The sequence below is a fragment of the Ceratotherium simum genome, chromosome 26 (genome assembly GCF_057802395.1).
Source record: "Ceratotherium simum simum isolate JZ-2026a chromosome 26, ASM5780239v1, whole genome shotgun sequence".
In the NCBI taxonomy this organism is placed as follows: domain Eukaryota; kingdom Metazoa; phylum Chordata; class Mammalia; order Perissodactyla; family Rhinocerotidae; genus Ceratotherium; species Ceratotherium simum.
In genome coordinates, this window is record NC_141925.1 from 10,182,841 (window position 1) to 10,209,972 (window position 27,132).

At 35.5% G+C, this 27,132-nt stretch overlaps 1 protein-coding gene and 1 long non-coding RNA gene across 2 annotated transcripts in view; one reads left to right on the forward strand and one right to left on the reverse strand.

Moving 5' to 3' along the window:
- Window positions 1-27,132, forward strand: part of LOC147913563 (uncharacterized) — a 43,195-nt gene that overhangs the window by 3,734 nt on the left and 12,329 nt on the right. Inside the window, exon 2 of the long non-coding RNA XR_015548515.1 lies at window positions 12,381-12,464. This is a non-coding gene — a long non-coding RNA (uncharacterized LOC147913563). The remainder of the gene's footprint in view (window positions 1-12,380; window positions 12,465-27,132) is intronic.
- Window positions 10,952-27,132, reverse strand: part of GSPT1 (G1 to S phase transition 1) — a 31,009-nt gene continuing 14,828 nt past the window's right edge. The window contains exons 5-15 of the mRNA XM_004438062.2: window positions 25,884-25,917; window positions 23,369-23,446; window positions 22,031-22,211; window positions 21,250-21,404; window positions 20,939-21,079; window positions 19,797-19,890; window positions 18,842-18,922; window positions 14,535-14,708; window positions 13,574-13,663; window positions 13,244-13,412; window positions 10,952-11,445 (exon numbers count right to left, since the gene is read on the reverse strand). Of these exons, the coding sequence (XP_004438119.2) occupies window positions 11,393-11,445; window positions 13,244-13,412; window positions 13,574-13,663; window positions 14,535-14,708; window positions 18,842-18,922; window positions 19,797-19,890; window positions 20,939-21,079; window positions 21,250-21,404; window positions 22,031-22,211; window positions 23,369-23,446; window positions 25,884-25,917 (1,250 nt within the window). The 3' untranslated portion in view covers window positions 10,952-11,392. The remainder of the gene's footprint in view (window positions 11,446-13,243; window positions 13,413-13,573; window positions 13,664-14,534; window positions 14,709-18,841; window positions 18,923-19,796; window positions 19,891-20,938; window positions 21,080-21,249; window positions 21,405-22,030; window positions 22,212-23,368; window positions 23,447-25,883; window positions 25,918-27,132) is intronic.

The window sequence follows — 27,132 nt, forward strand, 5'->3', positions numbered from 1 at the left end:
AGCATTTATTGACTGACTTGTTAGCATTTTTGGTTGCCCCACTGACTGAACCTCTGTGGCCTCATCTTTTTCACTTTCAATCCATAATGCCCAACTCGTGTGTAGGTGCCTACCGAAAGTGACTTTACAGCTTAACAGGGCAAAACAAGGCATACCAGGCAGGATGTGATAAATGCTGTGTAAGTCGTATAAGGTGCCACATGAACTCAGATGACTTAAAAACTGAACGAACAGCAACAGTTTTAGAGAAGAGGTCTCTAAAGTTAGTGCTTTACCCTGCTGTGATAATAACTGTTGATTCCTTTGTCTCCTCTGCTAGAGTGAGTTCTCTGAGGACCAGACCTGGGGCTTAGTTACCGTGGCTCACACGGGGCCTGCCTGCCACGTGGTGAGCAGACGCTGAGTCAGTGCATCCCCGCTGCCCTCTGAGGCTTTGCTCCCAGCTCTCCTCCTGCTGTGCCGGCATCTGCACGCCCTCCTCCTCCTTCAGTAGCCTCATGTGTGCTCTTTTTAAGAGACGGTGCCGTGCTGCTTCTCCTTTTTTTGGTCCACCTTTTTGTCTTTCTGACGTCCAGTGCATTCAAGTGAGGTCAGCTTTCTCCTAACTCCTTGGTTCCAATCACACTGTTCGTATTCCCTCTCAACATGGTGACCTGCTTTTAATCAAGTCCAGTAATCTTTTCTAAATCCTCATTTTTCTTTTTTTTTTTTTTTTTTTTTTAAAGATTTTATTTATTTTATTTTTTCCCCCCAAAGCCCCAGTGGATAGCCGTGTGTCGTAGCTGCACATCCTTCTAGTTGCTGCATGTGGGACTCGGCCTCAGGATGAACGGAGAAGTGGTGCCTCGATGCGCACCCGGGATCCGAACCCGGGCCGCCAGCATCGCAGCGCGCGCACTTAACCACCAAGCCACAGGGCCGGCCCAATCCTCATTTTTCTTGATCTGTTGTATTTGAAACCATTCTCATGATTCAGTGAAACTTCTCAGGGAGTTTTATCCCTGCCTAAATATCTATGCCTGCTATTCTTTAAGACCTGAGTTAGCTGTTCCTGAGCACTAATTGTAAATCTGGGCTCTGCATCTTCAGAAATGTATTCCTTTTTTTCTGTATAATTGTCACAGCAAGTTACTTTATTTAACTTTTGGATTTATGCTGGAAAATATTTGACTCCACCAGTTAGTCTTTTAGAACAAACTAACCTGAAAAACTAATCTGTATTATTTCATTAAATTTCACTCCAGTAGTCTGAGGGTAAATATTTCAACTCATGAATTAAATAACTGAAAATTTTCTTAAACTGCTGTCAATTCTACCTTTTTAAAATTTTTCAAACTCAGGATACTGTATGAGCACACACAAAATTAATGTCTATGTAAACTCTCTATCCAAACTCTATATATTAAATTATATTATTTATGCCTATCTGTCCTTTATCACTATAAAATAATTAATTTTTAAATGAATTAAATTTGGTAATTGCTAGCCAAAATAAATATGATGCTGGTAAAGGAATACTAAAGATAGTCATAACAGAGGAGACTGAGTTAAAGGAAGACTAAATGTAGTAAGTATTCTGAACCAAGAATGTGAACTACTTTTTAAAAATTAATATGTACTATAACATCTTGTGAAGAAATCAAAGTAATTAGAATGTGCATTTCTAACGGAACAATTGTTAACTTTTGTGGTATAATTTCTTTTATAGTAAACATATATTAAGTAACAGACTTTAAATTCATTTCAACATTTGAGTACCCAGGTCTCACTGAATACTGTGAATACTATTAACTTATTTCTCTGAAGGTACTGAGATATTTCTCTTTGAACTTCCTGAATTTTTTTATTAGTTGCAAAATGTACCTGCTTAACAAAATGGCATTAACTGTAAGCAAAGTAGTATATAATTTTATTAAGGATTTAATAAATCATAATGCAACTACCTGCAAAGAAGGTATGAATATGTTGCTGGATGGTAAACATAAAGTTTAAGAAACTGTAAACTTAATAATGTAAACTCAAATTCTAGTTACTTCAAAATAAATATTTGCTAGAATCAACTAGTAAATCTAGAAAACTATTAGAAATCCTTTATAGACAGCCCTAACCAATTTAGAATAGTTACAAATGGCAGAGCAACAGCAAAAAAGCCACATAGTCAATTATCCATGTCTGGATTATCTAAAAACAATTTTAAAAATTTTATGTTAGTGTCCTCAAGATACTCATCCTAGTATTGAAAACTGCTAGAGAATATTAACCTAGACATAATGGAGTTAAGAAGTGAAACAATATTTGCTCAAATATAGAACGTGACATTTTAAAGAAGGCATGAAGAACATGGTCTTTTTGGTCAGAAAGATCTGAGTCTGAATCCCAACTCCATGATCTATTAGTTAGTTATTATCTTTGGACAAGTTAGCTGATCTCCCAAGCCTCAATTTCTTCATCTGTAAAGTGAAGCTAGTTCCCCATAGGAATTGTTAAGAGAATTAAATGAGATGACAGATTTATGTACAGGGTGCCTGGCATGTGCATACTAGCACAAGGTGAGCCCTTTGCTGAAAATAACATAATCATTATTAAATGGATTGGAAAATGAGATGTGCATCTTAGGGGCTGAAAGAGGGAAGGAGGCAGTGCACCTGGAAGAAGTGGCTGATTAGTCAAGAAATTATTAGCTTCTGATTTTTAAAGAAAGAATTTTGGGAGGGCTCTGGGGAAGAGAAGCAAGAGAACAGTGAGATCACCAGAGAGGAGGGAAGAAAATAAAGGAGGTTTTCGGTAGAGAAACTTTCTCAACCTGTTTGCTGTTTCTCTTTAACTATGTGCCTGTCAGCTGTGTGGGTACCACACGCACATCATGTTGCTCAGTTCACAGTGTACATCAACCCCCACTTGTACACGATTTAGAAGACAACTTTTTAATCCAACCTCAATTTAGAGGAATTATATTCCCTGAGGAATGTCATATTAAGGCCATTCTTAAAAGTGATTTCTAGACTTTTAAAAAATGGGTTACCAATACCATTGGTCTCCTTATCACTGAAGATGAGCAGCTGACAACTTCTTGGAGGACTATGTTCTTTTAACCAATACCAGTCTGTAACTGGTGAATTAAGTTATGATAGTTCCAAGTGCATCTTTATTCAAATTAGAAAGTTTCAATAGCCACTGTAAAGTATTATGCTAGGTCATCAATAAAGGATCAGTAAAAGAACTTCTAAAAGTTATTCATGCACATAATTTAATAAAATAAATCTACCGAAAAAGAAAAAAAGGACTTAGCCTTGAGGTTTAAAAGAGTTAGTTAGTAGAGGTGCAAGTCAGGTTAATTTGCCCTAGCAATGAAAGTCGGACAGGGACCATCCAGCTTTAGAATTGGCATGGCACATCAAAGGGAACGTGGTGCAGAAAGCATTTAAGACTGACGGGGAGACTGGAAGGGAGCTCATCTTACTTCACCTTTTGGGAGTACCAAATGATCTGTTTGTGTTTGGTACAGCTTTATAAAAGCAGATAAAGGGAAAAGAGGGGAAACTTTTCTCTGTGGTTTATTTTCTTATTTGCATTTCTAATGATAATTCAAAGAAGGCTGTTTGTGTTTGCAGCCATTGACAAAGAATCCTAATTGGAAAACAAAATTAAATCTCCCTTCAAGAAGGGATTAAAAAAATGTGGGATATTCATAAAATAGAATATTACTAGGCAGTAAAGAGAATAAGCTACTGATAGACACAACGTGAATTATCTCTGAAACATGACGTTGTTTGAAAGACAGTTGAGGGCATACTATGATTCCATTTATGTGGAATTCAAAAACAGGCCAAATTCATCTATGGTGGAAGTGATTGCCTTGGCGGGAGGAAGGAATGGATTGGAAAGGGGCAGAAAGGGACTTTCTGGGGTGATAGAAATATTCTGTATGTTAATGGAAGTATTTACATAATTGTATATAATTGACAAGCTCTTTGTAAATTTAGGATCTGTGCATTTCACTGTATGCAAATTTTACCTTAATAAAAATAATCTCCTTTGTACACAAGTTCTGTCTGCTGGAACTTCTTTACAAATAGTAATTATTCCTAAGGATCTCATTATTTCAGACTTTTTTTGTGAGGAGATCAGCCCTGTGCTAACACCTGCCAATCTTCCTCCTTTTTTGCTGAGAAAGACTGGCCCTGGGCTAACATCCATGCCCATCTTCCTCCACTTTATATGGGACGCCGCCACAGCATGGCTTGCCAAGCAGTGCGTCGGTGCACGCCTGGGATCTGAACCGGCAAACCCTGGGCCGCCGCAGCGGAGCGTGCGCACTTAACCGCTTGCACCACCAGGCCGGACCACAGACTTTCTTTTTTATCCTAAAACTTAGTGTATTTGCCCAGGAAATAACAAAGATGGTGATGGAAATTGTGTAGTTCATAAGAAAACAGAGTCCTTTAGGAATACTCTACTCTTGCTCAATTAAGGGGTGAAATCACCATAGTAAATCTCAACCTAAATATAATCGCACAATGAAAGATGCAAAACAAGTTACAGATGTAATTTTTCTCGTTATGCCCTCTGTAGCTAAATTACTTAACAGTAGACTTATATTACCAGTAGCCTGACCACTAAACTCAAATCAGAGAATAGAACTTTTTTGGTGATTTCATATAAATCATAAAATTTTAACTACTTTTATTGCTTATTCTTTATGTATTTGGGCATGATCATCACTTCCGTTGAAGTGATACATTTAAGAGATCAAATATTAGGCAATGAGATGAGTTAAGAAAATGTGCAACTAACATTAAATGTGACCGAATACACATTGAGAGGAAAAAATTTTCCCCTAATTTTGAACAGAAGGATCATATCACAAATAATAGTAACTGAATAACAAAAAGTACACTTGTCAGCTACAGGATTTTTGTTTCCTCGTTTTAGGTAATCTCTTATTTCTAGCAGAAAACAGGAAAATATTTCATGCAAGTAATTTGCACATAAAGCATTGAGAAAGAATTTAAAGGCAAAATATATATACAATAACAAAATTTCACTTTTAAGACTAACATTGGGCCTGCCCCGTGGCGCAAGTGGTTAAGTGCACACCCTCCACTTAGGTGGCCCAAGGTTTGCAGGTTCGGATCCCGGGCGCACACCAATGCACTGCTTGTCAGGCCGTGCTGTGGCAGCATCCCATATAAAGTGGAGGAAGATGGGTGTGGATGTTAGCCCAGGGCCAGTCTTCCTCAGCAAAAAAAAGAGGATTGGCAGATGTTAGCACAGGGCTGACCTCACACACACACACAAAAAAACGTTGAATTTAGAGGACAAATTAAATACATGGAAACAAACAAAAAAATGCCACGACAGTACATGACTTTTCAAATTCTTCACGTAGCATCAAAATGGCCATAAAGGCTTAAAGTGGATAACTTGTCACCAAAGAGGTTAAATAAAAAATATTTTCCAGACCGTTTTTTCACACGGCCGAAGAGACTAGTTTTTTGTTTTTTAAGGTCTTTTTAAATTTAGAAAACTGTAAGATTCTATTTTATTGTAATTTGGCCATCATTTATCCTAGATTGGGAGATACATAGTTCTTCACTACAAGGCTACAGCATCCAAGGTATTGACGCTCTTTTTCTGCTTTTAAGATGCACTGATAAAAAGAACTTGTCTCTCTGAAAATGGTTCTGTGGGTCATGAAGTGTAAAATTCTCTATTGTCAGTCTTCTGCCCACTGCAGTATAGTGCCTCTGTGTGGTCTGATCTGAAACACAACATTTAGAACACAGGGCTTAATCCTCACACAGGCACCAAGTCAGGCACAGTAGGTAGCTACACATCATAAGAAAAAGGTTTCTTTACCTTGGATTCCCATAATTCCTACCTAGAGCATTCTGCCTTGCTTTGGAATTAGGTTAAATAACCCAGCAAACCTCATCAGTTCCCTTTAATTCTGTTTAATTCTGGAGACCTAGTCGTTTACGAGTAGAAAAATGTGATTGCTGGGACATGTCACAAGCCATTTATTTACAGGTTTTATAATATGAACCCCTGCTTTGTTTGCTCATGAGTTTTGTTTAAGCTAAAACTCACTTAATGCCAAACACCTATACTAGAGACTGATAACCAGAACCTTGAAGTGGGTTCCTCTCACTTAACGATAGTTTAAGCGAGAGCTCATTCTAACTCATGGAATAAAAGATGAGTGAACGTATTGCTGCCATGCCATTAACACTGTGTATACAGCCTCTTTATCATTCATTTCTTGCCCTTGCACAGTAAAGAAGGCTAAGTACTATTTAGTCTCTTGATCATTATTAAAAATTCTGAATACAGAGGCTCGTAGTTCTGAGAGAATCATTGGTTTCCCCAACTCTGTTCACATAAAACCACATAGTGTGATACAGTGATTTATTATTAAGCATCTCTAACTTACTATAGGGTTTTGTTTTGTTAAGATTCAGTCATATACACTGTACAAAGGCCTTGCAGACCAAATGTAAGCAGACCACACGTTTGTAAGTTGCTTATGTGACAGCTTATTAGGTCCATCCAACAAATCTGCTGGTCAATGGTTCCAATACTTGATACAAAAATAAAGGATTGTACAGAAAACAGATACACTTAGGGTATGATACAATACAGGTGGTTATAAACAAACAGACAAATCCTTCAAAAGGGAAGATGACAATTTTTATTGTTATTACAAAAGCAAATTTTTTTAACTTCAGTCATTTGAATAATTGCAAGAGCAGACTAAGGGCTTAATCCTCACACAGGCACCAAGTCAGGCACAGTAGGTAGCTACACATCATAAGAAAAAGGTTTCTTTACCTTGGATTCCCATAATTCCTACCTAGAGCATTCTGCCTTGCTTTGGAATTAGGTTAAATAACCCAGCAAACCTCATCAGTTCCCTTTAATTCTGTTTTTTAAAAAATGAGAGCTAGGTATTAACCTGCTGTCTAGTGAAAACTAGTCACTAATTCCTGGCCTGAGAGAAAGCCACATAACAAACAGAAGAAATGAGCTAAGAGGTCACTTTCTGAGAGCCCAACTGAGTCGTGAAAACGCAGGCCTTGCGGGCTCAGGCCGCAGCTTCACCTAATGCATGTGATGATCACCTGAGGAGTGCCAGGGCTCCAGCTCCAGCACCAGCGCTCTTCCCGGGCAGCAGGAGAGGAGGTAGCAGGGACTCACGGGCTGACATCTGAAGCACTAAGCTAACCTGCCAGGCAGAGGGGAGCCTCAGGAAGCACAAAATGTCATTCTACGTTTGCTGTCCACAAACCTGAGGTTTCCATGTTAAGTTTTAAAGGGCACAATGTGAATGGCATGTGAGACAAGGCAGAAAAGACAATTACCATTCCACGGGTTGCTTAAGAAATCCTGCCTAATCAGACATGGTGCCTATCTCCTTTTCCCTTATATTGGAGAACATAAAGGTTTAATCCCCACTCGCACACCTCCAGGCCCTTATAACATTCCTTAGGAAACAAATTGGCTAGCATTTTACTGTTTCAAGGAAGCATAGGATTAGAGGTATGTGAAAAGTGTATTTATTGAAGGGAAGACTCATATGTTCTAGGATATTGAAAATCAAGAATATTCTAGAGCCAAAACCATTACAAGTTGAACCAAATCTACTCTATCTGAATTCTGGCAGTAAATTGGTTCAAATGGAATCCACTGAACTACTACAGGAAAATAAAAATACTTCCTATTCCATTTACTATGAAATCTAATATAACCAACTGACTGCTAAATTTAAACCCAGTGAGTCTTTTGAGTTGTGCATGTGTAATTACATTTATTTATTTAACAAGCTGTTGCCATGGCAAGATCTCTAAAGAAACAAACAGGATCATGAATATATTAGATGACATCTGCTAGAATCACTGAAAAATTAGCTGGAGGAAATTTAAGCCATATTATTTGGAGACAGAAAATTGTCCCCCAAATTCTGTTGATTGCTATCTACCTTACATATGTCTGTGAGAGGATTAATGGCACACTTTATTCTGATAAGGTAGGCCAACACTGAATATAACATTTAATCATCCTACAACCGGAGCGATAGTGCTGTAACCAGAATTTTCACAAAGGGTTTTTAAAAGTTGAAAGTTGCCTTATGTTAAGAGCCGTAATAAAAACTATTTGTCCTTCAACTACCTTAAATCCCTACCCAAAGCAATGACGCTATCATCCATGAAGCAGCAGTCCACGAGGAAGTCCATGCACACGAGGAAGTGTGCTGTCATGTGGAATAATCATCAAAGACCATGGAGTAATTAGTCTTAACTAGTGTTCCTGAAGATTGCCAGGGAGTTGAGCTGATTTTTTTCATAAGTTCATCATGGAAGCAGCGTTTGACCATAGGTTCACTTTTTTCTTGGGTTGCAAAACTGCATCTGGTTGAAAATATGACCCAAAATATCTGCATAGCTCCAGCTGAGAGGATGCCAGTAACTGTTCAATTGTATCACGTTCGAAGTCCATCCCATATTGTAGAAGCAGTTCTTGTAGTTTATGTAACTAGCAGACAAGTATGCATTACCTCTTGTTACAGTGAACAATCTGTACTCTTACAATTTACAAAGTTTATACATTCAGTTATCACATATTTCAAGACTTTCAATTCAAAACACAGAAATATACATGGGCTTAATTTTTCAAGAACACTTTACTATTTGTTACTTAATTTCATGGCAATACATACTCAGTCCAACTCTTTTGGTTTGATTTTACATAGATTTTCACTGGATAAGTCCTTTTTGCAAATTAAAAACAAGAAATAGATACTATATTTTCCCCTCTCCCACAGCAAGAAATAAGGGTTTAAAATGGCAATTACTTAGATGTACATTTCAATGATATCTTTCTTCTCTTAAACTCAGTTCATTAATTTAAAAAACTATAGTTAAATAATCTAGCATAAAAGTTGTGTAAAGAATATCATTAATGTAAAAAGATGCAAAGAAAATTATGATTCTAAAACATATCTCTGCTAAAGATAGAGAAAAAAATGTTTAGGTCTGTAACATCATAAATCTGCAGGCAATTACCCTATTTTTGCTTTGTCAACCATAAAAACATGCTTGCACTTGCAGAAGACAAGATGACAGCACAAGAATCTGTATTGCTTTTTAAAGGCCCAGCATCTCCACACACTGCCAGTTCACTTCAGACATTTTATCTCCTCATCCAGAGAAACAGCCAGTGTCACTAGGAGTTTAAAATGCATCAACTTCACTGAGAATACTTCCCAAAGAACTTAAAAGCTCACAAAATGCATGGTGTCGGTTAATCTAACAAAGAGGTTTCTTTTAAATAATCTAATTATTTGCACAAATGTGCAAGAATCCAATGAAATTTTTATTTCATAATTACATTTATATGTATTACCTTTTATTTTTCAGAAGTAAGCCCTTCACAGTTGATACCTCTATGTCGTTTTACTTAAGAGTCTTGGCAACATGCACATAATATTCTAAAAGTGTAAATATTTTAATAGCAAACATAACTGGTTTTTTAAAATGTGTTCAATTTAAAAATGGGAATCAATCTTTGGAAATCATTTCAATGACTCTTGAGCTTTTAAAGAGTCATTAAAATCCAAGCAATTGCTAGTATTTTTTTCTTAGTAACTTGGAAGTACAAAGAGTTATTATGTACTGATTAAAGCTCCCATATTGCCCAGAAAAATAAAAGCCCAGAGATTTGCAGACATAATAAAATTTATTTAAATTTCAAGCCATTTAATATCCATGAGTATAGTTATAGGAAGCTGCAGGACAATAACTTTGCTCTGTCCATAGATGTAGCCTCATTCATGACATGAATGGGAATTCTGTAGTTAGGGAAACAGGATTAGATCAAGTTTTATCTTTTGTGACTAGAAACACAGTCTGACTAGGCTTTTCTTTTCCGAGGAGGAAGATTACAAGAAAGGGACGTGTCATTAAATATACAATTACAAAGTATCTTATTTAGAGATAAACCACAATCTAACAGAGGCCAAGTCTTTGATAAATGGCAACACTCAAAATCAAGGGGGGCTTCCAATAAACCCACAAATTGTCTCTCTTCCATTTCTATTTATTCTCATTAAAAATTTCAAAGTCATGACACTTATAGCAGAAAGCCTTCAATCTAAAAACCACCACAATGCTACATTGTGGTTCATCCAAAACACGGTTTAGCAAATTTCAGCTTTATATTTAAGAAAAGTCAATTTCAAATAATTGAGAAAAACTTATACTGTGCTTGATCTACTTATCACTGTTAACTTTAAGTCTGTGCAGATTCTGATGGTTCTAAATATGTGTTCATTTAGTTGCTGGATGAGATTTAGCTTTAACCAGCAAGGATCATCCAACCTTGAAAATAACTGATACAAAGAGTAAACGGAGTAATTTGTAGAACTGGCACTTGCAATTGATACGGTTTTCATACTAGATGCATGCAGCTCTTATAAATACTAAAGGAGGCATTTTTGCCAGGTCCCGACATGCTTTCTTTATTGTAGATTCCACTAATTTAACAAGTTAATGGAATTTTCTGTAGGGGTACAATTTCATTATGCTTTACTTAGAAAAACTACAGTAGGCTGTTCTTTTATTTTAAAACAACTTACTGTGTTTAAGAAATCATGTTAAAATATAAATTGGCAGAAAATAACTGACAGACCTAATAAAGCAGTGTCACAGTTGCATAAAGGTAGTTAATCGTATGTATGCATTCACCATTAGAAGAAGGGGTCAAACTAATTCTTTCCTTTAATACAAACTGGAACAGTGTTTGTAAATGCCTCATTTAAAGTAGTGGATAGGGAAAGAGTTTAGAAAAGTCCAAGTAATAAAATGTAGTCAATTACTTGGTCAAGTTAAAAAGCTAATGCAACAATGTTACATCCAGATAAAAAACATTATTCAAAAGCAATTCAGATACCGAAAAGGGTTTCAAATTGAATATTTTATTAACATGGTAGTTGTTTTGTAACATGTGCACACACACTCGCACACTCAGAATGATCTGCCTGGGGGGGAAAAAGACTAAGTATACCTAGGGGGAAAATGAAAAATAAAAAAATTCCTGTAGGTTTTCATTATTGTAGGCAATTATGTCCACATCACTTACAAAGCTATTGCCAAATCTGTCCAAGGAAGCAGAGTTTGAGAGGGGAAGAAAAAAATCTTGGGAAAAATTCAACAGTGGCATAGCAGAGCTCTCAATATGAGAAAGCTGACATAATGTGGACTTTTGCTGTGAATTTTGTCTTTGCAAAATATGGGGAGAGTTTTGTCAATGGGCAGAAAATAAGAGAAGGCGGTGTGAAGTAAGCTTTTGCAGTCAATTTTCCTCACAGTATTGTGCAGGGTCATCAAGAAAATGCTTAGTCTTTCTCTGGAACCAGTTTCAGAACTTTTCCAATTGCAATGGTCTTACCTAGAAATAAAATTAAAACAAACAAAAACAAAAACAAAACCTTTTCAGTAGTTAACAGCAAGGCTATGTAAGGTATTAAAGCTTATTTTAAATTATAAAAGTATTTTTTACAACATAAATTACTAATTAACTGGCTGTACCAAAGGCATGATTTCTGATTAGGTAGTCTTAATAAGTGGGTCTTTTGGGGGGAGCTGAAGAGATATGATTTCTTATATCAAAAACCTATGTTTTGACAAGTAAAATGTGGAATATCCACACATTGAAATTACTATTTGGCAATAAAAAGGAATGAAGTACATACAATACATGCTACAACATGGTTGAACTTCAAAAACATGTTGAGTGAAATAAAGTAGACACTAAAGACCACAAATTGTATGATTCTATTTATTTTTTATCTATTAGATAAAAATTCTATTTTATTTTATCATGTCCAAAACAGACAAATAGAAAAAGTAGATTGCCTAGGGCTGAAGGTAGAAATAGGAGGTGACTGTAAACAGGTACAAGAGTTTCTTTTTAGATGTTCTAAATGTTCCAAAATTAGAATGTGGTGATGACTGTACAACTCTGTAAACACTCTAAAATTCACTGAATTGTATACTTAACACAGGTCAATTTCTAGTATGTAAATTATCTCAATAAAGCTGTTAAAAAAGGCACTCAGGCCTATTATAAGAGATACAAAACCCATTAGGTCTTGTGAAAACCTAAAAGCCAAACATTTTTTCTTTAGGAAAAAATAATTCTGGGGTTAAAAACTTTTGCTACATTAATTTCTTCTGTCTGCCTGATTTTATCAGGTTCTAATTGGTAACTAAAATTCTCATTTTGTTATATTAATAAAACAAACTCAATAACCAGTTTCGCTTATCCCAAGAAGAGTTTTAAGATAAGGACTTTAAAATAAAATGAATACTGTCTTTATACAGATTCTCTGAAACAAGGTCCAGAGACTGGATTCATCCTCACACTCCCAGTGCTGGGCACAGTTCCTGACATTCGGCAGATACACAGTAAGTTTTTTGCTGAATGGAAGTGGAACTCACATGTGAATTAACTATTGTATATTTCAACTGAACCATAAAGTTTTATGTAAAGTTTTCCACAGTCTTGAAATAGTTATCTAAGTTAGAAATATTAACAATCCTTAGAGAAATGTTTAATAAAAGTCATTTTGTTTTCATGATACCAAAGAATTTCATGGACGAAAGACAGGAAACAGGTGTCCCGATTCTCTCAGAGGCAGGCAGAGATGCAAGCACACACAGAAGAACAGGAATAGTCAACTTGTGGAAAAATTAGGTCTTAAAAGACTATCAATACATGTATTTCTTTTATCTCCCCCAATATCAGTGTAGTGAATGTTTATCATATTTGAATTTAAAATGATTTCTTCTGACCACAAAAAAATGGCAAGATGTCTACCTCAGAGGCTTGCTCAGCAAAAACCTACCCTACAGGCCTAAGCCCTTCAAGATGGGCTTTAATCACACATATTACAAAGGATTTCATCATAGAAATGTCTTATTTAGTAAATAAAATGACTCAAAACCCATTACTTGCAAAATATCAAAATTAAGATTCTTCATATGGAGCATTACTGCTAACATGCATGGTCAATTCTGTCTGTTGTTCAATTCATTCAACTCACAAAATACTTATTATATGAGTATGTTATAGAACACATATCCAAGTTTTCTATGAACTTGTTATAATGTGCACTGTACTCAGATGAAGATTCCCAAAGCTAAGCATCTTAATTATACTGCTAGACATCAATTTAAAGGCTTACCCTCATCTCTTAAGGTAAAACGACCCATCTGAGGGAAGTCTTTAAAGGTCTCAAGGCAGATGGTTCCTGCTGTCCTTAAGCGAGCAATGCATACTTGATCTTGTTTTACAAAACGGGGTCGAGTCTTACTTTTTTCTCCTGACTTTTTGTCTACCAAGCAGATTAAGGCCTAGCCAAGAAAAAAAGATGAGATCAGAATAATGTCAAATAACACAATCTTTAAATTAAGAATAGGAGTACAAATAAGAGTACATCACTGTGTCAACTAGAAATTATCAAGATGAAATGGTCTTAAAACACACAAAAACCCCAAATTATCTTAAAACTCACTGTTATTTCGACTTCCTCAATACAGGTATGAATATGCAGCACCGCATTATAACCTGGGCAGATGATGGATTTGTGCTCTATAATCACTATCTGTCAAACAAAAAAATTCACATATTTATCCCCAGATAGATAAATTCTTTTCTAAAGTAGAAAAGAATTCAATGTTGTAAAGTGCTATATAGTACCACAACAATGTGTAACTCACCATCTCAGCAGGACACCAACTTAAGTTATTTTTGTGTTAGAGGTGATGGGTCAGGTCGCCTGACCTCCAAGCATGAACTTTGATATCTTTACCCTACTGATCTTGGCAAGCGCTCAAACTTTAAAAACACAGCAGGCAACTTTCTTTTCTGGGAAGCTTTTCCTCTATACTCCCCCCAAGAAATTAAGTTAATCATTGCTGCTCATGTGCTAGTTTTTTCTCCCCCTAGATGTGAACTTATAGTTTTATCCGTTTTTCAATATCTGAGGTCTAGTAAAAGTAAACAACTTGTATCTGGCATCAAAGTGTAACTTGATTAGTTGTCATACTTTGTGATAGAAATCAAAAATTCAGTGAGCTACACCAATCATTTACTCTGTCATTCTCCTGGGGAGGTCAGGTTGCTATTAATATGGAGAAATTGTGTGTGTTTTCCTGTCTGGAAAGTTATTTGCTCTGAATGAGCAGACAAACCATGACTTCCAAGGCAACTGTGCTCTACTTAAGGTGAAAGACACTTTGAGCAAAATGTTAAGTAATATATTATCAACAGAAGATCAAAAATCAAAAGGAACTTAACAAAGAATACTACCTACCCAGTAAGAACTTGTACCATCTTGAAGACCTCATGTGTGTGAGACAGACATCATGGTTGTTGTGTCCAATAATGTCACCAATAATGAGGACAAAGGGCATTTAAATTCCAATTTCATTCAGACAGTAAAGATCACTAAGATACCAAGAATAACTGTTTACCTGGGCATCAAATGTGCGTCCAGAATGACAAAGATTATTAGGATCACAAAGTATGAATCCTGGAAGAATCTCCTCCTCTTCAATTCCTTTCAGTCTGATTTTGAGGTTTTCACCTGGGGCTACAGAATCAGTTTCTACATCATCGGAAAGGATTCCAAGAACTTCCACGTTGTGCTTAAAAACAAACCAAGACTGGAGGTTTTCTGACACATTCACTACATTACAGAACGTAAAATGATCTGACTGTTCACTGAAGACTTGTAAGTCACATTTTTCTGTGGTTGCTGATTAGCCAAAATACTTATTTGAATATAAAACTTTATTACATTTGTATGACATGAACTTAAATGAAAATCATATCCTATAAGTACAAACTGTCAACTTAATGAAAATCATATCCTCTAAGTACAAACTATCAATTAAAATATTAATTTGTCATCTTTTAGTCTCACATCCTAATAATTTCCAAATAGAATACAGTATAAACTAGCATTTGCCTTTTTCAGTTTTTCAAAATTAAATATTAAATCAAACATTTATATTTTTATTTTATAGATGTGATTATTATTATTAAATTCTAGGATTTAATAAACATAGCTTCCATTACCTATCGATCCCTAAATATCTGAAGAGTGAACTTGTCAAAATTTATTTGAACAATTAAGCTTTAAAAGCATACTGACTGGTTAATGAGTACAGGGTTTCCTTTTGGGAGTGACAAAAATGTTCTCAAACTAGATAGTGGTGATGGCTGCACAATATTGTGAATGTACAAATGTCACTAATGGTAAATTTTACCTATCTTTTACCACAATAAGTTTTTTCAAAAGAGCATATAGATGGGGAAAAAAACTCCATTATTAAAAGAAATACCCACAAATATTCCCTTATTTTACTCCATTTCTGCCCTTGGAGATAGTTCAATTTGTCTTGAAGGCTGTTGTTTTGTTTTCTGGTATATGTTTTAAAAATATCAATTATCTCATGATGGTAGATAAACAGTGGAGAATCCAGAATCACATTCCATACCATAATTCTACAAATTGTCACTTGCTAAGACCTAGTAGCTTACCACCCCCATAATGGTTTTCTTTCCCAAAAGGCAACTTAAACCTTATTGATACCTGTCTGTTAAAATTCATTCCAAGACCTGAAATAGAGCCATACTTGTTAGCTAAATTCTTTACATATCGGGATAAAGGGGTAGAAACTAGCAGTTCCACCATACACAAACTAAACTAAACAAGTATTGTTTACTACTTTTTCCCCAAATAATCCAGCATAACAATTTCTCTCCCCAAATACAGCTTTTTATGGCTAAACAATATTTAGTCTAATCTTTCAGTTAATCCACAGTTATCAAAAATTAAGATTGAGACCAACAAATTCTCTTAGTTTATAAAAGGTATTAAGGATTTTGTCTACTCTAAGTACTTCATGTAAGTGGAATCATACATTATTTATCTTTTTGTGACTGGCTTATTTCACTTAGCATAATGCCCTCAAGGTTCCATCTGTGTTGTCGTATATGTCAGAAATTTCCTTCCTTTTTAAGCTGAATACAGTCATGCACCACATAACGATGTTTTGGTCAATGATGGACAGCACATACAATGGTGGTCACACATGATTAGTACCCTAGAGCCTAGGGGTGTAGTAGGCTATACCATCTAGGTTTGTCTAAGTATACTCTAAGGTGTTCGCACAATGAAATCACCAAACGACGTATTTCTCAGAACGTATCCCCATCGTTAAGTGACACACGACTGCAATATTCCATTGTATGTATATACCACATTTGGTTTATCCATTTATCCATCAATAGACACTATAAGTTGCTTACACATTTTAGTTATTGCAAATAATGCTGCTATGAACATTGGTTCTTCAGGTATATACCCAGAAGTGGAACTGCTAGTCATATTATTGTATTTTTAATTTTTTAAATTTTTTGAGGAAACGCCATTACGTTTTCCACACCAGCTGCACAATTGTACATTCCTATCAACAGTACACAAGGGTTTCAATTTCTTCACATCCCCGCCAACATTTATTATTTTGGTTTTTTGAAGGCTGTCATCCTGATGGGTGTGAGGTGTTACCTCATTGTGGTTTTAATTTGCATTTCCCGGGGCCAGCCCCGTGGCTTAGTGATTAAGTGCGTACGCTCCACTGCTGGCGGCCCGGGTTCAGGTCCCAGGCATGCACCGACGCACTGCTTCTCCGGCCATGCTGGGGCCGCGTCCCACATACAGCAACTAAGAGGATGTGCAGCTGTGACATACAACTATCTACTGGGGCTTTGGGGGAAAAATAAACAAAATTATAAAAAAAAAAAAAAAAAAAAATTTGCATTTCCCTAATAATTACTGATGTTGGAGCATCTTTTCATGTGCTTGTTGGCCATCTGCACATCTTCAGAGAAATGTTTATTTAAGCCCTTTGCTCAGTTTTTAGTTGGGTTGTTTGGTTTTTTTTTGTTGAGTTGCAGGAGTTCTTGATATATTCTGGACATTAACCCTTTATCAGATTTATGATACACAATTATTTTCTCCCATTTCCTAGGTGGCCTACCCATTAATTTTTTAATGTAAAATAGTCTGGCATCTACATCTTTTAAAATATTTAAATCTGTTCCACTGAGACTCAGCAGGACTAAAGTGAAGTGAGTTTTTAAGGCTTGCTTAACAACTATTATAGGACATGCTATACTGACCTGCCCGGTAATCAGTATAAAGTGACAGCTTCCAGAGAAGCTGTAATGACTATATTATGACCACTCACCTATTGCCATAGCCTGGCACTAAGTTCATTTGTCTACCATGAACTGTATTTTCTTTCTATAGTGATAAAATAGTCATAAAATTTACCTTTTTAAACCATTTTACATTGTACAATTCAGTGGCATCTACCATATTTGCAACACTGTAAAACCATCACCAGTATCTAGTTCCAAACATCTTTATCACCCCAAAATGAAACCCTGTACCCATTAAGCAGTCACTCCCCGTTCTTCCTGCCTCAACCCCTTGCAACCACTAATCTGCCTTCTATCTCTATGAGCAAACTCTACTTCTGTGACTGCTCTACAGACAAAATTGAGCCAGGATTCAAACTGACCATTATATTCATTCAGTTGTGACTGACCTTCAAGTTGCAGAAACAATTACCTAAGAAAAGATACTATGATAGGATACTCTAATCTCCAATGCATAAGGCATCAAGAAATCCCAAAGTATAATTTGTAAGGTGCCAATTCTACCTACACATTACATTGACAACGGATACCTTTTCTAATTCACTGTGCCTGGAATGAGCATGGTAAAGAAATTCTCACTTAACGGGCCGGCCCCGTGGCTTAGCGGTTAAGTGCATGCGCTCTGATGCTGGCGGCTTGGGTTCGGGTCCCAGGCGCGCACCAACGCACCACTTCTCCAGCCGTGCTAAGGCCGAGTCCCACATACAGCGACTAGAAAGGTGTGCAACTATGACGTACAACTATCTACTGGGGATTTGGGGAGATAAATAAATAAATAAACTTTAAAAAAAAAAAGAAATTCTCACTTAAGTCTAACAAAATTTCTATTTGGAGGTTCTAATAATTCAGGTCCATTTTCCTACATAAGTAACATTTTTGGAGCTATTAGAGAAACCCTCTCTGGAAAACAGGTAACAGTTTCTTAGTAACATGTCATCTGCAATTATCAGCAATTGAGCAGTCAGAAATAACACAAAGGATGATTCGTGGAGATTTTGCACATTTTAACAAAAACCTCTCCAAAGATCAAGAAATTAGGTATTAAAGAATAAGGTAAGGAAGAGTTAAGAAAAGACCCATTTATGATAAAGGCAAATCTCTCAAAACAAATTAGGAGCGTAGCTTGGACACAGTATTTTATAGTATCCAATGTAACTACAAAAAAAAAAACCTGAAAGCTAATTATATCATGATTAAACCTGAGTTTTCATCCCTGGCTCTCTTACTAATCCCGTGTGTTAATGGAAGCAAGTCACTTAACCACTCCAGATCTCTATTTACTTCCTGTAAAATCATGAAGTTGAAGCTCTCTTGATGATGCATCTTTTAGCTCTAATGTGGTGCTACTACTGACCCTTCCCCATTTGTCATTGAATAACTAGAACATCACATATTCTTTATTAAACTGTGTACTTGACATTAATAAAACAGTATCCTGCATTTAAAAAGTTTCTTTTAATGGAAATCCCTAAGCTTTTGAAAAGTTCTGGCTCCTTGATCAAATTTTCAAAAGAAAACCTAAATGAGAAAGAGCATTACTAATTCTTACCTTGTTTGGCATCATCACAAGCTGCTGGCCTTTACAAATAGATCCTGATTCCAGCTTTCCCAGGACCACAGTGCCCATATCCTGTTTAAATTTAAAATAAAAAATCAAGTTTCAGACTTTTATTACTCCTCTACAGCAGTTCAAAAACCCAAAGTAAAATCCTGCAGGGCTTACTCATAAAGAAAATCTTTAGCTCAAGTGGTAGAATGCTTAAGATTAATCTTAAACACAGGATAGGTAACAAATACTCTATAATATTTGTGTCATAAGCATATGTACAATTATAATATTAATAAATAAGTATGCTTAAGATTTAAAAAGAAAGCATGGTACAGGAGACAGCACAGAATTTTACATTTGAAGATCTGAATTGTTTGTTCGAATTCAGGTTCTCTCAAAAATCTGAGCCTGTTTCCTCGTGTATAAAATTGGAAAAACACTACTTGTTCAAGAAATTTAGTATGGAGCTAATGAAAGAATGAAATATTTAAGGAGGGCAAAACATTACATATTGATACTGCAAAACTTAAAAAATTCAAGGTGAAAATCTAGGTAAAAATAATGAAGCTTATTTTTGTAAGAGACTAACATCCAGTGTTGGTGAAGCTATGGTAGTACAAGCACTCACATACTGCTGGCGGTAATACAGTTAGCACAGTATTTTGGAAGGCTATTCGTCAGTATCTATCAACTTGGATGTGCAAATCCTTTGAGTTCAGCTGTTCTACTTGTATGAGATTCTCTCTACAAAATGATCACTGGCTCACTGGGAAACAGCTGGAATAAACTAAGCTGGTTGATTAAATTATGGTCTACCTATACTGTGAAATAATATATAGCCATTAAAAAAGAGACATCTATGTTATGTTGTTAATTATTCAAGTTGTTTCATAATTTAAAACAAAACAATTATTTCACCTTCCATAAAACTCAATTTCTAGAACATTTTAGGTACCTTGTATTTATCCACAATTGGCAGCCTGATTGGTCCATCAACTGATCTATTGAAGTTTGGCAAATTATCCAGATATGGAATAAATGGTAATCCACTGAGAACATAACAATATATATCCATTAAAGAGAGTTAACATAAATATCAAAATTTTACCAAGCTGCACGACTATAACTTTATACAAAAAGCGTGGTTGTGACAACATTTTCATTACACCCATGTACTCTTCTCATTCAACCAGTTCATATATTCCTCAGAAACCAAAAATATAACAAAATAGCTCAATATAATGAAAAAGCTTCCCCATAAACTTATTTCATTAAAATTTAGGAAAATATTTTATAGCAAATAGCCCACATACTGTAATAAAATGACTACACTCTATTACTTAATTTTTATGGACTTTTCCAGCTCTGAAATCAGGATTCTATAAATTAATTTCCCCTTTAAATCTACAGTACATGGATTGGGAGACTTAATATTGTCAAGACAGCAATGCTCCCCAAATTGATCTACAAATTCAATGCAATCTCTATTAAAATCCCAGCTGCCTTTTCGCAGAAATTGACAAGCTGATCCTAATGTTCATATGGAAATTCAAAAGATCCAGAACAGCCAAAACAATCTTGGAAAAAAAGGCAAAATTCAAAGACTCACACTTCCCAATTTGAAAACTGACAAAGCTACAGTAATCAAGACTTTACCTTACAAAAAAATTAACCCAAAATGAAACACACACCTATATGTAAAAGCTAAAATTATAACAAGCTTAGAAGAAAATAACAGGTCTAACTCTTCATGACTAGACTAGGCAATGTTTTCCTTGGTATGACCCCAAAAGCACAATCAACAAAAGAAAAAATAAACTGGACTTCATCAAAATTAAAACCTTTTGTGCTTCAAAGGATACCATTAAGAAAGTGAAGATAACCCACAGAATGGGGGAAAATATCTGCACATCATGTATCTGATAAGCGGCTTGTATCCAGTGCATAAAGAACTCTTACAACTCAACAACAAAAAGACAACCCAATTAAAACATGGGCAATGGCCATGGTATTTTTAATGCCAAGGTTAAAGTCAATATTTCTTAAATTACTTATTAAAACATAAACTTTTTTTCAAAGGAAGAAAAGGTCACTTACATGTACCAAGGACAGAAGTCGGACTGCTCTTTAAGATTTGCTCCAGTCAGTCCTGAGCAGGGCATAAAGTGAATATCCTTTTTGGGATTGAAGCCAACTTTTTTCAAAAATGGCACCAGTTTCTCTTTACATTCTTCATATCTATGAATATTTATATAAATAACTCAATTATAATGTAAAGCAACTGAACTCTAGCTTCATTAAAAAAATTAAGAGTTAGAAAAACCCCAGGAGAAAAAAGCATATAGTAACAAAACCATCCTTTATTTCATTAACATGTCTATAAAATATAGTAAGACATCTAAGCTTACCTCTCATTGCTCCAATTTACCGTTGGATCATCCATCTTATTGATAAGCACAATTAAGTGTTTTACACCTGCTGTTTTTGCCAACATTGCATGCTCTCTTGTCTGTCCTCCTTTTTCAAATCCAGTTTCAAATTCTCCTTTCCTGGCAGAGATTACCTATTCCAAGAAATCAAATAGTTTATTCTTACACATTCTCGTATGCCATTCTAGCAGTAAAACATCTTTCGTTTCAGTTTTATCCACTTTTTGCAAGAAAATAGAAGCAAATGAGTTATAACATACATGCTTTCGAACATCACAATGTTTAAATGGTTTAAGATTTTGTTAAATGTTTCTGCTGATCTCCCATTTTCCAAACTCTACTATACCTTTATATGCTACAATTCAAACATGTATGTGATTTACTGTCAGTACATTGACCAAAACAAAAACGCAAAATGACTGAAGGCCTTAAGAAAACAGATCATTTCTTATTCATTTTTGTACCCACAGTGCATTTAGTGGGTACAAAATGGACTAGGCTTGGAATTTAGTGGACACTAAGATCTGACACATTAATAGAGGATTCAAGGGGAGAGAAAAGCTGAAACCTATTTTCATAAGTAAATCAAATTATAAAGATTTCTTGAGCAGATTAGTGAGATGAAAGTGAACATTACGACTGTGTATACTATAGTTCACTGAAACCTAAGAGTCTAGCTTTTAGAAGGTAAATTCAAATATTTAAAATTTAAGTGGAACTGCTAACAAATACACAGGTGAATTGGAAATGTTTTTCTTACCAAGACAGCCAAATCAGCTTGAGAAGCACCACCAATCATATTTGGGACAAAACTCTTGTGGCCAGGGGCATCTAGAATTGTGAAATGCTTCTTTTCTGTTTCAAAATAGGCACGACCCACTTCTACTGTCTTACCCTTGTCTCGTTCTTCTTGATTTGTGTCTAAGGCCCAAGACAAGTACCTGAAATAATGTTAAAATAAGAATAATACTGATAAGAACATGATAGTTTTTAAGATTTTCTTCTACCATGAAAGGTGTTATTGATAACATCCAGCTTTATGTCCAGCATACAACATTTAAGTCATGAACAGGACTGGGTGGAAATGAAAATTAAGAGAATAAAACTGGTATTATTGTGACTCAAACACTTGGAGATTTTACATATATCACAATTATATATTTCTATAAGCAAACATTATTTATGAAAACAAGCTGACAACATATACAGAAAGACTACTTAGTACCAATGCCAATATCACCATGAGTTAAGTAATAAGTTACTTTATATTTCATTTTTATAATCATTTGGCACAAAATATAATACAAATAATGGCTAAGGATATTTTTGAAAAGTGAAGGCCACTAAGCTGCCATTTGGGAGCAATGGTTACTTGCTAAAAATTATTTCAATATTTCTTTGCCATATAAAAATTATTTATATTAAGTTCAAATTATCTCTAATAGTAGGCATTAATTTAGATTACTTCACCATCTGTATTTCATAGTATGTAATCCATTCTTTTAGTATAACATTGATTAGAATGTTTTTCCCTTAATACAGAGGAATACAACTAAAAAAAAAAAGACCATCAATGTCCCATTCAGATAAAACTTGTTAACTTTTAAAAAATAAAAGTAATAAGTAAGGTTAGACAGAAGAAAAGAGTTGACCCTTTATCTCACCACTGAAAGGCAACCACCATCCATTCTTTCTTCTTTCCAGTCTTTATTTACATAGTTAATGATCATATCCTAAGTACTATTGTATTTCCTGCTTTCTCCCCAAATTCCACTGTTAACATAAATTCTATTCCTGGTTATTATAAATTCTATGAATGCAATTTTTCAGTGGTTAGGTAATGGCCCAACTAAATGGATGGTTTATAACTTATCAAGTCTCGTATAACTGGATGTTTGGATGTTTCTAAATTTTCTCTGTGTAAGTTATGAAGGCATCAGGAACTGATCTACTGTGTAGTATGAGGGGAAGGGAAACTTTTCCTTTGTTATGACACCATTTTAGACCTTATGAACTTATATCTTAGTAGACTACAAAAGCATGAAGTAGGTAGTGTCTCCTTAGAAGTAATTTATAGCGTCATCAAAGGTTACTATACCAAGTTTCTCTGTTTTTTTCTTTAGCTTCTCTTTCATATTTCTCAAGTGTCCTTTTGTCAACCATTCCAGTCAAATACCTGAAAACGTTTAAAGAAAAAAGAAGTAAACACTTAATTACTCACAAATTATTCAGTGAAGTTAGGAAACCTTTAAAGCTCTGGAGAAGAATTTCAACTCCAAAAAAGTAGTGGATGCAGAAATCATGGTAAGTTTCAGTGGAAAAGATATTTACATAGTCTCAAATTATCTCCCCCGAGATAAAGGAAAAAATAATAACTTTACAGTGGAGAATCCTGGCAGACCTTAACTAAGTAATCATGGCTATTATCACCAGTAATAAATAAAACATATTGAATATTGACATCATGTACTCCCTGACAGGATGCTCTGATAAGAGCACAAACTATCCTCGGTGATATTCTTGCCCCAAATACATAACCTCAATCTAATTGTGAAAAACATCAGTCAAACCCAAACTGAAGAACATCCTATAAAATAACGGAATAGCACTCTTCAAATTATGAAGGTCATAAAAGATAAGACTGAGGAAATGTCACAAGTAGAAGGAGACTAAGGAGATGTAACTAACTAAATGCAATGTGGAATTCTAGAATAGAGAAATGACATTAGTGGAAAAACTGGTGGAATTCAAATAAGATCTATGGTTTAGTTAACGGTAGTGTTCCAATGTTAACTTCCTAGTTTTGATGACTGTACTATGGTTACTTAATACGTTAACATTGCAGTAGGCTGAATGAAACGAATATGGGAACTCTCTGTACTATTTTTGCAACCTTTCTGTAAGTCTGAATTATTTCAGAATAAAAGCTTTTTAAAAAAGCAAATGTAAATACTACATAAAAGAAAATAATTCCAACAATGTTGTCTAGGCAATTAAGTCTTACTAATACATTTCAATATTTAACATTTTAAAAATATCATCTGTCGGGCCGGCCCCGTGGCTTAGCGGTTAAGTGCACGCGCTCCGCTGCTGGCGGCCCGGGTTCGGATCCCAGGCGCGCACCGACGCACCACTTGTCTGGCCATGCTGAGGCCTCGTCCCATATGCAGCAACTAGAAGGATGTGCAACTATGGCGTACAACTATCTACTTGGGCTTTGGGGGAAAAATGAATAAATAAAAATTATTAAAAAATAAAAATATCATCTGTCAAAGTGAGATTATAATTTTAAAATAATTCCTTGGTGATATCTAACTGCTTCCCTTGACTCAACTCAAATCAAAGCCTTCCTGTTCTAGCTTTCATCTCTATGTGTTCTCTACAGTCATCTATAGTGCATGCTTCTAACCATCAGTGTAGAATCCCAGTGAAATGCCAATGAAAATTATAGCCCATTAAGCAAAAAATATACATTTTCCTAAAACACAACATCAAATGGGCCCGACATGTCCATCCATAGAGCCTTAGTTAAGGATTCCTGTTCAAGAGCCTGTTTTAGGGGCTCTTGTGGAAATTTTCAGCAATAACTGGCAAGATTACCAACTAAGATTACTTAACAAGGCAAGATCCCTCTAGATCCTCTGATGATATAGTTTAAAGAAATGGGTCTAAATTTAGGAGGGATTAAAAATGTAAGATTTTTTAATTAAAAAGATTTTTTACAGGGTCCGGCCCTGTGGCTTGGCGGTTAAGTGGCGCACTCTGCTACTGGTGGCCCAGGATTTGGATCCCAGGCGCACACCGACACACCACTTCTCCAGCCATGCTGAGGCCGCGTCCCACATACAGCAACTAGAAGGATGTGCAACTATGACATACAACTACCTACTGGGGCTTGGGGGAGAAAAAGGGAAAAAAGGAGGAGGATTGGCAATAGATGTTAGCTCAGGGCCGGTCTTCCTCAGCAAAAAGAGGAGGATTGGCATGGATGTTAGCTCAAGGCTGATCTTCCTCACAAAAAAAAAAAAAAAAAAAAGACTTTTTAATACTAGAATACATCACTGAAGTTCAACCATGGTGTTTTCATACCTAAATAGCTTTTATATATGATAAAAAATTATCTTAGCATGTTATCCAGAGTACCTGTCTTTGATTGAATCCACATAAATTTAAGGAGCTGATGAAGGAGGAAAAACTAGCTCCCCCCATGCACCAGATTCAAGATCTGGTTTTCATTATTCCCAAGAAAATTCTATTCAAACAGACTAAGATTTCCTATAATCTAGGGTTCTATATTAGTTTTTATCAAAAAAAAAAAAAAAAATTAAACGACAGCTTTCAGAAATACATTTAATATTCTATGAGTCTGACAGCAATAACAAAAGAATTTTAGGGAAAGCCTAAAATCCATCAGAAAATACTAAAAATGATCACAGTGCAAAAATTACTTCTTAACATCAGTCTTCCCTAAAGGTCATGTCATTTTATTATTAATTTTTCTTCACTTGGGGTGACCTGTTCTATCTCCTCTGTATGACTATATCAATGTTTACAATGCCCGAAAATCATTCTATCAAGTTAACTCTATTATTTAACAAAAAATACAGACTTACATTATTTGTCCTCCAATGGTTGACTTGCCAGCATCTAAAAGTAACATCATCATCAATAATATGCAAACTATAAGTATAAAAAAAAACCCAAAAACACCAACTGCTATATTCACTAACACAACTAAAGGTATCATTTAGCATATATTACATCTTGGAAAAGCAAATGAAATGATAGGAATTTGGGGCATAAGCCCTGGTTAGGTACCCTCTCCCTTGGAACATGAAGCTGCAAAGACCCCTTGCAGCTCAATAATGACTCAGAATTACTTTACTGATAAAGAAAAAAAATATTTTTGAACAGACCTACAGCTAAGAGCACAGCAGCAACAGAATATAAATTACCCAAGGGGAGCCTCAGAGGAAAACAAGAGTAGCCAAAGAGCTGTAAACTACATTTAGGTAGTCTGCCTTTCTTTTAACAAATATAGGTGTTCCTTTATAAATTTCAAAGAAGTTCTTGCTACTAAACAAATAGAATGGTGTATCATTATATTCAAGGGAAGGCAGAGATAAAGGGAAGAAAAAAAGGACACATAATTCTATATTTTCTTCTCACCATTTTGGGGATAAGTCAGATGGTCAGAGAATATCTGAGTAAATTAAACAAGGTTTTGTTTTGTTTTTTTGTGTGTGCGTTAAGCCAGCAACCTGACAAGCATCCAGAAGTTACTCCAAATTATTAATTTCTTATGTCACACAAAATTAAACAACCTAGTAAGGTTAATCTCATAAAATTAACAAATTAGCTGAAGTTCATGCAAAAAAAAAAGTACGTTTCCTAGGATATTAATAGATGTCAGGGGCCGGCCCCGTGGCTTAGCGGTTAAGTGCGCGTGCTCCGCTACTGGCGGCCCAGGTTCAGATCCCAGGCGTGCACCGACGCACCGCTTCTCCGGCCATGCTGAGGCCGTGTCCCACATACAGCAACTAGAGGGATGTGCAACTATGACATACAACTATCTACTGGGGCTTTGGGAAAAAAGGAGGAGGATTGGCAATAGATGTTAGCTCAGAGCCAGTCTTCCTCAGCAAAAAGAGGAGGATTAGCATGGATGTTAGCTCAGGGCTGATCTTCCTCACAGAAAAGAAAAAAAAAAAAATAGATGTCATAATACACTGAGCCATCATCAGTGGTCTGTAGACCGATTATACATTACATACATATATACTGAAGCTTATTTTCTTCCAGCTTCCATGCCATTACAAAATTGTTAGTCTGGCCAACCTTGAAGAACAAAGTGCTGGCAAT